This window comes from Abrus precatorius, unplaced genomic scaffold (assembly GCF_003935025.1).
Source record: "Abrus precatorius isolate BTA unplaced genomic scaffold, Abrus_2018 Scaffold4, whole genome shotgun sequence".
Taxonomy (NCBI): Eukaryota; Viridiplantae; Streptophyta; class Magnoliopsida; order Fabales; family Fabaceae; genus Abrus; species Abrus precatorius.
The window spans coordinates 16,320,685-16,334,456 of NW_020874384.1; the positions used below are offsets into that span (position 1 = coordinate 16,320,685).

Sequence of the window (13,772 nt, forward strand, 5' to 3'; positions counted from 1 at the left end):
CTTTAAAGACTAAAATAAAATAATCTCCAATTGATAACTTGAAGCTTTAAAAATAATATTTTTATATTTTCAAAGACTGAACTACTGGTACTAATAACGTTAATTTGATGTATTATTCTTCCATGACAACCTTCCCTGTTAGCTGTTACCTTATGTCAAGCCATATGATGCGTACAAAAGCCTTTCATTAATCAATCAAACCCAAACTTATTATTCGAGTAATGTTACATTACAAAACATTATGATTCCCTACACCTCTGTTGGCTTGTTGGGAAGGAGGAGGAGCAGATTGTCAATAGCCGCTGCTCCCATTCAGGCTGTAAGCTAGTTAACCAGAAAACACGCCCGCACGCACAACTATCAATCTATCATGTCGCTAATTTAATCATTTCTACAGCAAATACATTCAAATTCCTGAGCCTGATTTTCGTGAACATAATCACCAAAGAAAAAAAAAAAAAAAAGCAGATGAAAGAAAAATACTAAGTTGGCGTAGACTCATCCGTGAATATTTATTAATCTCACAACAAATGGCCTGCAGAATACCTACTTTCTAAGCTAACATAGTAACTTACAATTTAACATACAAAATACAACGAGCATCATTTGACACCCTTGCTCCTGCCCCTTCTGTTGTATCTGGTAATTCTTTTTCCCTTTTGCTTAGCAATGCTAGTTGGTGTGGTTATCAAGCCTGATTCTGGACCAGGCTGAGAACTATTCTGTTGAGCTTCATACTGTACGCTAGAACTGTTCTGCGACCCAGAGGCAGCACCGTCATCTTTGAAACCAACTGAGTCCTCCACAATCACATCAGGCACATCCATTGATTCAGACAACAGCTTACAAGTCTCTTGCCCAATCACACCCTGAGCTGTCCTCTCCTGACTTGAATCAATTGCATTGGGTTCCTTCTCCAATGTTTTTGTGTTCTGTTCGATAACCTGCCCTGCATAGAAACTAAAAAAGGAAAACAGCAAGAATTAGTTAACGATTTTGATATCTGGAATAAGACAGGAAGGTCAGTAATTTATTTCCCAGACAGGTAGGAAGAAAGTTAGTCGATTTTCCCACATAATTCAAGCCAATTAAATTTTTTTGGGTCCAATTTTGGCAATTCAGGAAGTAGGGCTACTGATAGATTATCTTAGAATCTTGGAAAGGTAATGAGTAATGACCCTACTACTGCGATGACAGTCAGTAAAATTTGAACCCCAATTTTACACTCGACTGATTAACTATGGAAAAAGAAGTGAACCATAAATTTACCTGGGCCCTGAAGAAGGGAACCCATTTGCCACTGTATCTTCTGTTCCAACCTTCTCTTTGTCTACTAAGTGGTTACCATCTTGTAATCTAGAATTCAAAGCTGCATTCAAAGGAAGGATCAGCACATAAGATGAAAATCAACAATTGAAAATACTGAAAAAAATGTTTAAACTAAAGAGAGCACAAGAAGGGAGGAATTTATAATAACATAATAAGGGGAACACACCATAAATCTATTTACACAGCATGGTTCAGCAGATAAACATCCTGATCTATATAAACAGATCCTTGGAAAAATGCATAACATGTTTGACCAAGGAACATTAGAATTGGAACCAATCATATTTCTCACAAAATGCGAAAATTATACCATAGCTGAAGCAAGAACCCAGACAAAAACTGAATTGCAATAAGTGAACAAAGGTTTAATTAACTCTATATCCAAAAGGAAAGAATATGAACATGAAGAAATAGTGAAAAACTTAAGGAAGTTAATACTACATACATAATTTTTAAAATCAAATAGCACACTTGCAGCAATATATAGAACTACAGCAAATACAAAATGCACACTATTACATAATATATAAAAAAAAGCAATACACGAATTAGTTCCTAAAATTATGAGCAATGATCAATTTTCTCCTTAAATTACAAAAAAAACCATGTTGGTTCTTGAATTTAACAAATGTCAATTATTCATCCTTACATTTGTAATTTCAAAGCCTAAAACAACTGTTGTTTGATAATGCCAAGGACTAAAATAACTGTCATTTGATAATTTGATGGACTAAATTGACTAATGCTCATAATTTGGTGTATCTAAAACGGGAGTTGTATGTACTCAATTTTCAGCCAGACCAAACAGAAAAACCACATACACTGCACAATCTTTTCTTAGCTTCACTGATAGATTCAATCGTTATGAGAAGATACCATTGATTTCAAGGTCACAAAACTAAACATTTAGCATAGTGCAATGGCCCGTGGTGCACCACTTACCCTATAGAATCTCATAATGGCATTTATTAACAACCATGACACACAAGTTGCAAATAGCACAATACATTTTCTAGGTGTGTCTTTTAATCACAAGGAAGCCAAAGGGACTGATTAATACCTTCTCTACTTTCTTCAACTGAGTCTAGCTGATGATCAGACCCATTTGTGTCATTGATGCCATTGACTTTAACCAGATCACCATCCCTATTACATTCAGAAAAATGATAAAATTAGGACAAATAATATGACCTAACAGGGCCAGAATTCCTAGAAAAAAGCCTGACCAGACCTCTCTGTACATGAGACAATTGGTAATCATACACATTAACATAGAATTACTCAACACATAATTTTTAACCGTTGTGTCAGTCCAGCACATTTTGGTGTCTAGAGTTCCAACTTTATTCTGTTGGTCACCCATGAGAAAGTGCAATGACAACAACCAAATACTGGAACTCCAAAGACCTTAAGTCAGGGGAGTTGACAGTTTCAAATATAGTAGCACAACAGATCAAACTACAGAGTCTCAAGGACCTTAGATGCATCGTATTAAGGTAAAGTTGTGGTGGGAAGGGAGAATAAGGTAATATCAGAAAGTAAATGAGAAAACACTTAACCTGATGATATAGACCCACAACACTTTGTCAAAAAGAAATGACAACATGATAGCACTACTCTAACCTGTGCAGATCATCAGAGGACCCATCTCTTAGTCCTGAAGTAGTTATTTCTCTGTTGTCATCTTGTGTACCTGTGTGGCATGGATTTTCATAAGCAAAGTAAGACTTCTACCGAGAGATGAGATGGAATAAAACTAATGTACATGAAAAAGCATTTTATCTGCCAGTCAGGTCGTCCCAACAGAAAAAACAATGGAATTATACATATGTAGTAGTTAAATTATATTTCTCAGCTCTAAAATAAAAATGATTTGCGGTGAACAATGTCTATGTCAAACTGCAAATTCAAAATTCTCCAGAATATTACAAAAGCTAAAGCATTGATGACTAACAAATGGTTTTGTTTCTAAACATATTAGGAATACTGTCATACTTAGGCAGTAGGGTTACCTGTGGTTTGCTGAACAGCAACAGAACCCTGGTTAAGGAATGAAAAAAAGATTAAATATTAAGACATAAAATAGGGAAGATCCTTAAAAAATCTTGAATGTATTTCAAGGAGGGGATGTTATGTAAACTCTACTTCAAATAAGCACCTGATTCTGTTCCAAATTAATATTAGCTGAATCAGACAGCATAGCTTCAGGTTGGAAACCATCGTCCTGTTTACTTTCTGAATCCGAAGAGAAAGGAAGTTAAATGCGTAAAGCACCAAGAGCTTCAATACGTTTTAAGAAATAGATATATTTTACCATTAAAACAACTGATTACCAGATCAAACCAACAGGTTTCTTACAGCAGTAGAATCATACCTGGAGAGGCCTGAGAACCTAATCCTTTGGACAAGTTTGCCGATGCATCTACTAAATCTGTAGAGTTATGCACTCTATCTACCCAACTAGCTCCAATATTTTCAATAGCTGAAGAGTTTACATTATTTTTATGCTCCACAGTAAATGCAGACCAATCAATTTTTGAGGAGGGAAGAGAACTAAGCATCTCCTCTGTTGCCCTGTATCTTACTCTTCGTATTTCGTCTTGAATACTCCATGACCCAGTAGCAGGAGAATCCCTTTTCAACTGCATTTCAGTATCAGCACAAACAAAACAATCCATAAACAGAACATTTGAATTCTGTAACTCAATCAACCCAAATGACAACCCAGCTATGATTGACAGAAGAAACTCATCTAGCTTCCTCGATACACTCAAGAACATGATAAATTCTACTAAGATACAGCACATAATTCATCTTCTTGTACTATATTAATAATTAAGACAGCTAACTGTTGAAAGAGGAAAACATTGAGTCTTTGGCTTTTACCTGGTAACAATCATAGACTTTCTAGTAGAACAAATCTCCTCACTCAGGTTGTTTGCTAAAGTTGAATCATGAGAATTTCAAAATAATATTTTTCTTAAATTTCTACATGACTTTTAGTTTATTGCTAAAAAATTCTTATTTTTGGCAATAGAAGTCATATCAATCAATAACTAGCAATGCTTTATCTGCTTTGAGGCAGGCCAATGGATTGGATTAATTAAATGCACATAGCATGGTTAAAGCCCCATGCCATTGGTTAACTATCTTGTACGACCTTAATTTTAGGTCACCTTTTTCCACTTTGCCATCACTTGCCAGTCAACTCTATAGATCCAATGCTAATACAAAAGGTTTTTTTTCGCTCCAACTCAACCTTCTGATGAATCCTTCCCAACCCTTTATCGTACTATTTGTGTATTTTTTATACAAGCAACCACCTAAACATCAAATTTGCACTTCCACAAATCTCTTTCTTCTCCTAATAGCCTACTGACTCTGCCTACCCCCTTCCCAAATCTATCTTCCAAAAAAAAAAAAAAAACAATAATAATAATAATAAAAGAATATTTGGATCGAAGAAATCTTGCATATATGCATAACAATACCAAGGAGCATTTCACTATCTTTTATAATAAACATCAAGAACTTTGCAGCATCAACTTCTTATCTTCAATTCAACAAATGCTAACAGTACCAAGCTGCAACTGATAACATCAAGCACCCACAGGGCAGCTGGGGGGGAGGGGTTAAGAAAGGTGAAATTAGGAGAGGTAGTAGAGATGGGACCCATAAAATCTATCCCCTTCCCATAAAACTTAGGAGAATATTATAGTGCAAAATAACTCCAGTGAAATTAAACACTAAATTTTATCATTTCAACCCAACTGACATTCTTGATACTCCCTCATACATAATTTACCTCTATTGGTTTTCACGATTTTAAGTTCATGAATTTCTGTAACAAATTTTCTGGGGTAACTGTACCCCATGACATCAATGTCAGTTCAAAATGTATGACCCAATTCTCTTCATAAATTTTCCAGTAAATAAGTCAATGACATATAGGTAAAAATTCCCAGTTAGAAGACAAAATCAGCTATATACACACACAATCAATTTCCAAATAAAAAATAACACATTAAATGGCACCTTGGAGGATGATAGAGAATTGTCACCAAATAGATGCGGTGTTTCTTCTTTAAAAAGCTGAATTCCTGGCGGTGTTGGAGGTTTAGTATGGTCTATGGAGGGTGATGCCCATGGAGGGCGTGAGCGCATATATGACTTAGCCACATCCACTGGTGATCCCTCATCTTTGGGAGTCTGCATATCATTCAGGTATGCAGGTAATAACAAACAGTTAATTTGAAATCATATTACCATGAGATATATATATATATATATATATATATGTATATATATATGTTTTTCCACAAACTCTGAGAGAAAGAAAGTCACTAACTTGTGGTAATGTAATCAAATTCAAACTAGGACTTCCATAACCTATATCTGAAATTGAATCTAATCCTGACTTCTTTTCCTGCAGCCATTTCTTTGCCTCCATAACAGCAGCACTACAGAGCTCAGGTGAATCTGTCTCTAAGAAATATTTTAAAATCCATGGTCAGGTAACAGTAATCTGTTAAAATTGAATTTTGTAAATAGAGAATACCACTTCCAAGAGTCCTGTTTGGTATATCCATTGGCCTCTTAAACCCATCACCATCATTTGCAGGATCTACAACTCTTGATCTTATTATTTTTATCAACTTATCACATTCTTCCCTGTTCAAATATTAAGCTCTATTAGAATCTTATCTGAACAACTAGAGGATACAGTTTATGCATCTACAAATGCAGTTCCACTCCCTATAGCTTACACACTGCATATAGATCAAGCTCCACAAATTTTAGTACAGATCATTGATGTATTTGACTACTGTAAAGTGAAGGGTTCACTTAGGAAGGTAAAGTGTCATATATCCACTGATAGCAAAAAATCAACTATTGAAACTTTAACAACTTCATAATCTGTTATGCATAGCATGTATTTTATCACAATCTGAACCATTAATTGAAACGGTTATAATTTCTTACTTTACCTTCTAAAGTGCATCTCTCACTTTAGAGGAGTCAAATCTATCATTGATATATGTTGCATAGCGAACTTTACATGATAAGTTTCCTGGCCTGGCCCAGGTTAATGCTTTTTTTTTTTAAGCCACCAAGTTTAGGTAAGACATTTTGAAGTCAAACAATGACATCAAGTCTTGCTATAAACTGAAAAGTTGACCAATGGCAAAAATGTCTTCTACGATATGATCATTAGCATCAGGGATTCTGGATGGTATACAAGTAGATAAATATGTAATAGAATTATATTAGAGGCTATGATTGCTGCTAATTTTGAATTAAATTTTATAAAACATAAAAGATTGCCCTAAAACAAGCTGCACTTATTAAGTGTCTCTTTATTTAACCACAGGCTAGTATTAATGAAATTACATTGTTTACGGAAGAGGCAGATCAAGCAACCTCTCAACAAATTAATATATGTTAAAGTGAGGGTGAAAACAGTAAGAAACAACAACAGAAATATCCATATGTTAAACTAACAATAAATATAAATTCTTCATTACCTTGAGAATGACTCCTCCATAAGTAGCTGCTCAATTATTTGCTTGTTTTTGCTCTTCCCAACAGATGGCTGGAGCCCCTTCACAGAGAAAACTGATCAGTCCTGATGTCATACACTTTCATCACAGATACCAAGAAGAACTAGCTTCTAGAACAAACAATATAAGCACTAAATCTCAAGCAAAGTACAACATAACAGAAAGTCAATTACCTTGTTCAACGCAACATCACCTTCAACAGGGCTATCATTTGCATCATCAAAAGTGCCAACCTCTGCAAAATTGGACAGTAAGAACATTTTTTAGAAGGGGATAGCATAGCCCGAGACCAAAAGACATACTTGCTAAGTTTTTTTAATTAAACAAAACATGACCATGGCATATAGTTATATTTAAAACACTGGTCCAATTTTATCTATTCCAAATCCAATTAAGTACTTTAAAAACGCCATAATAACAAGGTACCGACCTCAACTATTAGATCTACCAAACCTAAGACCAACTACAACTAAAGTCAGCACACAGAAGCTCAGTCACTCCAGTCCACACAGTCAAAATCAAAAAATTCCTGAATTAAGGAATTTAAAACCAAAAAAAAAAAAAACCCTAGGATTAGAGGTACAACAGCACAACGGTAACAAAAGCGAGTACATATTAAATAATACACATTACCAGGAGCAGAATCATCATCATCAGAAGAAGAAGAAGAAGCGGAGGAGGATGAAGTTGGAGCAGAATCGAGATCCAGAACAGAGGAGAATAGTTTTCCGGCACCGGAAGCGATGAAAAGCGTGGGAGAGACAACGAAACGCGAGAGCCAATTAGGGCTTTGAGGTTGAGTTGGAGCGGGTCGGTCGTAGGGAGTGCGGGTCCTGGATGTTCGGCGGGTTCGAACCATTTTGCCGCCGGATCGAGATTCGGAAATGGAAGCCATGGAAGCAGAGCAAACCAACCACAAACCGAGATTCGAGTTCAAACGCTGCTTTTGCTTCGTTGAAGAAGTGCTTCGAGTGTTCTTTTGTTGCTCAACACTCTTCTGCTAAACTCTGCTTCATAACCTCTTCTCCCAGAAGCAGCCGCAGAATTTGATTGTTGTAGCGGTTATCTTCAGTTTATTGCGTTCTTTTATTTTTCTTCATTTTAATATTTGTTTTTATCAGAAGCTGTGGGCCAGCAAAAATTCTTCAGTGTTCTTTAAAATATATTCTCACTAACGTACATATACACCCTCTTTTTGTCTTTTAAAATCTTTTGGATTAATTTTTTTTTATGATAATACAACACAGTTCTGCATGATGCCTTCTTATTAAAGAAATTACTGAATTTTCTGTGCATTACATTAACATGAATACAATTCAAAATAAAGATATATGTTACAACTATTAGATAACAACAAATCATATGCATTAAAAAGAATAACAAATATATCTTTATTGTAAAAAAGTTATTCCTTTTTAATATGAAATTAAGATAAAAGATGAGGCTTTTAAAATTTAAAGAGTAAAAAATATTTAAATTAACTATAATTTAATTTAGTGTGTTAAAATTTAAATTTACAAATATGAAACGATCAGATAAATGTAAACTAGTAATATTAAAAATGATAAAAAATGAATAAATGACAAGATGTAAAATATTTTGATAATAAATGCTACAGAATACATTGAAATAGAACAAACTTAAAAAGATCCTTAATTTATTCGAATTTCATACATAAAAAAATTATTATGATTCATCGTGTAATTCTACTGTAATGCGCTTGAATTTCACTTTGCAGGCCTTGTGCTTAGCCGTTGAAGTTCAAAGCACCATGTCGATTCATAAAGGAAGCCTCAATAATCATTTGCTTGCGTACGCTTTGATCGGTGATGTAAATATGAATTTGGTTATTTTAATTTCTTAGTTAAAAATCACATTTAAATTCTCTGTTTAAGTTATAAAACAACAAAATTTGGAAAGAAAATTTAATCGTCTATTATTTTGATAAAGTATTTTGAGAAATTTCTAAAAATATTATAATTACAGTTACTTTTAAAAATTTAAAAAGTCATAATTATTGAAAAAACAAAAATGACATAATTTCCATAAAACCTTTTAAGAAAACATTTTTAAATATTTTAAGAATTATGTAAAACAAAAACTTAAACTTACTCCCCTATAAAATCTTAAAGTGATTTAATCCATTAATAGGTTATATAATGTTAACCTGTTAATATTTAAAACTAAGAACATATTTATTTTTCTTTATAAAAACAATTTTCTGTTTTTAAAAATAAAATATAATACATCTAAATATATCATTTTTATTTACTTTTAATATAAATTCATCTTAGTATTTTTCTTTCTCACGTCTCCTTCGTCCTCAACTGTTTTATGGTTCTAACATTCATAAAATAGGCTATTGACACATTTTAATCATAAAAATTTCTTGGTGAAGTTTAATTTGTACTGATTCTACCTAAATTCTAAATTCAGTTAAAATGTTTTCCACGAACCGGGGATTTTTTCACACTAGCGTGCAACCACAAAAAGCATTTTTCTCCTAAAGGACAAATAACAAGGTTATTATACAATCCTCCCTGTAATTTTCCCTTGGAGTTGGTGGACTTTATCAAACGTATTCTTAACGATGGATACAAAAATGAATGGTAGAAATAATATTTTGGTTTATCTATTTATGAGATAAACTGTAATAATAGTTGGGCGGGCCATGAATGAAGGGGACGAAAAAACTAAAAAAAATTTCAATTGATTTAGAAATATCCCCACCTTAATAGTGAATCTGACCCATCACAACTAACTATAACTATATGTACAGGAGAAAGAAGATGAAGTCATTCATTGTCCAACAATGAAGCAGAGCAGAATGCTAGCCGAATTACGTTGGTCGCACGAGTAAATTAAGAGGCTTCCAATGGCTAGCATACTTTCTTCATTTATATTTAATAATCAAATGAGATTTAAAGGAAAGCATAATGGGAACTATGAGTATGAACCATATTTAACTGTCAATTTTGTGAATTGATCCAGCAGCTCATCTCATTGCAAATGCAATATAGATAAAAAAATGACGCCTTTTGAGTTGAGTGTCGTGACACCAGCATTCATCTCTTCCTCTCATTCAGCTTCCTTTAATATGCATATTAAAGGGAATGAAACAAAAGGCCCATCATACCAGTGCGGCAGTGCCCCACCACTGCTTCATTTCACAACAGAAAGAAATATACTATTATCAGCAGCTTGTTTTAAAGTCATCAGGAACTTGGTACAATAACAGAAAGGAGAAGGAAGTTATTTGTGAGGATAACACACCTAGTTGTCATTGAAGCGAGAACCACGTCTCCGCGATCTGTGTGAATAAGCCAGCAAGTAAGCATGATTAAAAATATTGAAATATAATGATATTACTTGAGCACAACAAATGTCTTTATATTTAATAAAACCAAATTAAAGAGTAAATACCCCTCGTAACTCCCAAATACACCCAGTCATTCTCAATATTGATTGTCAAATCACATTGAATTCTGGAAAAACGTTATTATGCAATCACTCAAATTCAATTGAAATCTTGTCCTCGGCCATTGAAAGTAGCTATCTTTTGATGGCCAGCTTTTAAGACCAACATTCCAAAAGAAAAACCAAAGGGTGTGTTTGGGAATCGTGTTTAATTAAGCATTTATTCAATAAGCTCTTTCTAAAAGATAGCTTAAACCATAAATTTAATGATGAAACTTATAGGAAGAAGCTGAAAATAGCTTATTTTGACAAGTTATACTAAAAAGCTTTTTGGGTACTAGATTTAACACTCACGGGAGCCATGTTTTCCATAAATTATTCATTAAATTTTCCAAGCAGACACAAAATAGAAAGAGCCTACCATTATCTGAAAATATAATAGCAAGTACGTAACTAAAATTTGGCATTGTGAAATACATCTATAACAACATATATCAAATTGTTGATTAATAAATAAATGAGACAATGTACCACTCACCTGCGAAAACCGCTGCTACCCCTCGAGGAGCCAATTGCACCAACAAACTCGTCATCATAGGTCTCATCTAGCCTATACTCGGCATACTCTACAGATGCTACAGAACCTTCATCAGAATTAGAAGTATCAAAACTTAGTCGGCGACTACCTCTGCTGGTATCACCAACTGTTGTTCTTCTTCGGTTTCTGGAACTTCTGAAATTATTGAAGGCATGATACAATATACAAGATGTCCACCAGTTACCTTCATCTCCAGGGAAATCCTCAAACTCATCTCCAGTATCATCATCCCCATATTCAATCACATAATCTCCCAAAACCACCCCCCGTGGAATTTCTGAATGAATTGTGCTCAAAACATCTATGATCTCAGAGGACTGCTGAAAATTTTCCCAATCAAGCTGTCGGGCAGGATCAATTTTTGACGGACGAGCATGAGGGTGTTCCTGTTGAGCATGCTTTTGTAGCTCAGAGTAACTTCCCATAAATTCACATAGTTCCTCATCACAACAACGCTTCCTCTTGTCAAGATGCACACGAGCTATATCAACAACTATCCACCCAGAAACATCACCTCTGCACAAGGGACAACTCAGCTTGTATTGACAATCAGATACCACTGGCTCACTATTTTCTATGGAAGTTGCATCATAGATTGAAGAGGGTGGCATTGTGCATGTGTTTTTAAAACGATCCAAACAATTTGAGTGCAATTGATTTGTGTCACATAAAAAAGGACGGCACCCCTTATCATAAGACGAACATTGAAGGAGCACACTATTATGAGGACATTCCAAGCATATGGGGCAGATTACATCTTCCCAATTAGTATCCAACAGAATATCCTCCATGCTGCTTACTATGAGTTGAACTACACTCACAAAGTCTGAACCAAGCACAGGCCACTTATATCAAATAAGTAAATAATCAACAGAGTGTATTAGTATATGGCATAATCCTTATACTATTATCAGATCATGTTGACGCAAACATGGTAACCTAACTAGCAAATTGTGTCTAGGAATTTAGATCAAACCTAAGAAAAGAAGACCAAGACTCAAAATCCAACTTAGAACTGTCCAAAGTATATGGTAAACATAACTACAAATTTCAATGTGTGTGTGTGGTGGGGTTGGGGGATAACTTTTATTTGTAACACTAACATAGTATTTGATAATTGATAATGCAAGGAAGAGAAAGTAAGGAGTCTCTCCCAATCCATTTTTTCCTCTCCTCTCCTAACAAACTAAACAAAGAGAGCCCCTCTGTTCCCTTCCCCTCCCCTAAACCAAATAGACACACTATTCTCATATGATCACTCGACCGAGAATTTGCATTTTTTTTATACAAAGGACTGTTATCTATCAACACAAGGTGGCCCAATGCACAAGGCTCATACATACTACGTGTCGGGGGATGTGAAGGTTGATTCACAACACAGAGCCTTATCCCCACAAGCAGAGAGACTATTTCTAGGAAATAAATCAGTCCAAACTCAAAATTCAGATGAAAATAACGTCGACAGGCAATCTGATACTGTCTGAATAACAAAGAAACAGATTTACCGACACAATCCAATCTAGAGCACATCAAGTTAACTAAACCACAGACATATCACACACTTCTGAAATTTTAGAAAAAAATACCAATAAGAATACGCAGTATCACCACCATGTTACAATAATAGATAAATGGATAACAAAGTTGGCATTCCAAATAAACCAATCAGATCAACATAACATCCCCTAATCAACAATATTATTTTATATTGAAAAAACAACCCGATCATTACTATTTTGCACATCAATAACAAAGTTGACCAGTCCGAAACAACGAGTGTTACCGATAAATTATAAAATTATGACATAAATAAATAAAATCGCAGCGGAAATTTAATTGCGTGTTAGGAGTGGAATCGAACACCCCAATCCAAGTAAAATTGGAAGCAGAAATGAGAAGAGATAAAAGCTCACTTGATAGAGGATAAATCGGTAGGAAAATGGGTACGGAAATGGAGATTGGTGGGTGAGTTGAGTGGAAGTGACACGGACTGATTCGATCTTAGGTTAGGTGCGTGCCAATGTAGATTGCAGTTGTTGAAGTGTAAGGTTTGGGAATTGGTGCTATCAACTCTATTTTCTTTCCAAGTTCCAATGGTTGCTCGCTCACACACGTTTGAGAGAGAAAGAAACGTAGTCGAGGTTTTTGCCGTACATTCAGCCCAATGACGTGAATGCCCTTGTCAATTTGTACATTTGAATGGTTAGAAACTTTGAATAGTAAACCAAATTCCTTTATAAGAAAAAAGAATAATACACCACATTAATAATTTGACATCATATTACTGTTTCGTAATTTAGTTTTTAAAATTAAAATGATTATCATTAAATTTTAAAAATAATCTTAATCGAATCGTTTAATTATAATTATATACAATTTTGATTTATATCAATATATATAATATTAAACTATTTCGTCGTAAATTACCTAAAAAAATTACATTATTTAACATTTTTAAAAAATTCTAAAAATATTAATATTTTATTTTTTTCTGGATCAATAGATATATTTTCGACACTTTAACATGTTATGCTGAATTATACTAACTTGCAAGTTAAAAACAAACAGGGTCAAATTAACCCGAGGTCGTAGCTAAATTTTTAAAATCCTCTTGTAAGTTGAGTTGAATGGGATTGACTATGGGTCACAAACCACTCTGATGGCTATAAATTTAACAAAAATTATGATTCCTAGTTTTATTTAATGAGATATAAAATGAAATAACTGTTTCTTAAAGTTTACTGCATTGGTTTTCTAAGTATATATTAATGTTACTAATAGAGGATAGTGTTACCAAAATAATAATATCTTAAATGTACAAAAATTGTCTCTGCTTATTTATAAATTATTTATCATATAAAAAATTG

The 13,772-nt window shown here is 34.0% G+C and overlaps 2 protein-coding genes across 9 annotated transcripts; both read right to left on the bottom strand.

Moving 5' to 3' along the window:
- Positions 1–171: 171 nt before the first annotated feature.
- Positions 172–8,018, bottom strand: LOC113864653 (protein KAKU4). 4 transcript variants are annotated; one of them, XM_027498619.1, is made up of 13 exons: positions 7,524–8,018; positions 7,064–7,125; positions 6,855–6,931; positions 5,888–6,000; positions 5,678–5,814; positions 5,365–5,538; positions 3,704–3,971; positions 3,488–3,564; positions 3,342–3,369; positions 2,953–3,022; positions 2,390–2,475; positions 1,270–1,369; positions 172–960 (listed from the first exon to the last, which is right to left on the bottom strand). In XM_027498619.1, the coding sequence occupies exons 1-13, from the start codon at positions 7,783–7,785 to the stop codon at positions 603–605; spliced, it is 1,812 nt and encodes a 603-aa protein (XP_027354420.1). In that variant the 5' UTR covers positions 7,786–8,018; the 3' UTR covers positions 172–602. The 4 variants fall into 4 exon arrangements, with proteins under 4 accessions (XP_027354420.1, XP_027354423.1, XP_027354422.1 ...); XM_027498622.1 differs by having other exon boundaries at positions 5,891–6,000; positions 6,855–6,922; positions 7,524–7,963; XM_027498621.1 differs by having other exon boundaries at positions 6,855–6,922; positions 7,524–7,963.
- Positions 8,019–9,551: 1,533 nt separating this feature from the next.
- On the bottom strand, positions 9,552–13,074 carry LOC113864613. Of its 5 annotated transcripts, none has more exons than XM_027498536.1 (4): positions 12,819–13,074; positions 10,846–11,750; positions 10,164–10,200; positions 9,552–10,047 (listed from the first exon to the last, which is right to left on the bottom strand). In XM_027498536.1, exons 2-3 carry the CDS (start codon positions 11,694–11,696, stop codon positions 10,164–10,166), a joined length of 888 nt encoding a protein of 295 aa, XP_027354337.1. In that variant the 5' UTR covers positions 11,697–11,750; positions 12,819–13,074; the 3' UTR covers positions 9,552–10,047. The 5 variants fall into 5 exon arrangements, with proteins under 5 accessions (XP_027354337.1, XP_027354336.1, XP_027354334.1 ...); XM_027498535.1 differs by having other exon boundaries at positions 10,846–12,317; positions 12,819–12,974; XM_027498531.1 differs by having other exon boundaries at positions 9,553–10,047; positions 10,846–11,731; positions 12,819–13,029.
- Positions 13,075–13,772: the final 698 nt, after the last annotated feature.

Coding starts and splice junctions, on each gene's coding strand:
- LOC113864613 (XM_027498536.1), bottom strand. CDS start 11,696: ATGGAGGATATTCTGTTGGATACTAATTGGGAAGATGTAATCTGCCCC. Junction 10,201..10,845: donor GGTAGCAGCGGTTTTCGCAG/GTGAGTGGTACA, acceptor TTATTCACACAG/ATCGCGGAGACGTGGTTCTC.
- LOC113864653 (XM_027498619.1), bottom strand. CDS start 7,785: ATGGCTTCCATTTCCGAATCTCGATCCGGCGGCAAAATGGTTCGAACC. Junction 6,932..7,063: donor GTGATGTTGCGTTGAACAAG/GTAATTGACTTT, acceptor TTCTCTGTGAAG/GGGCTCCAGCCATCTGTTGG. Junction 3,972..5,364: donor ATTCTCTATCATCCTCCAAG/GTGCCATTTAAT, acceptor ACTGAAATGCAG/TTGAAAAGGGATTCTCCTGC.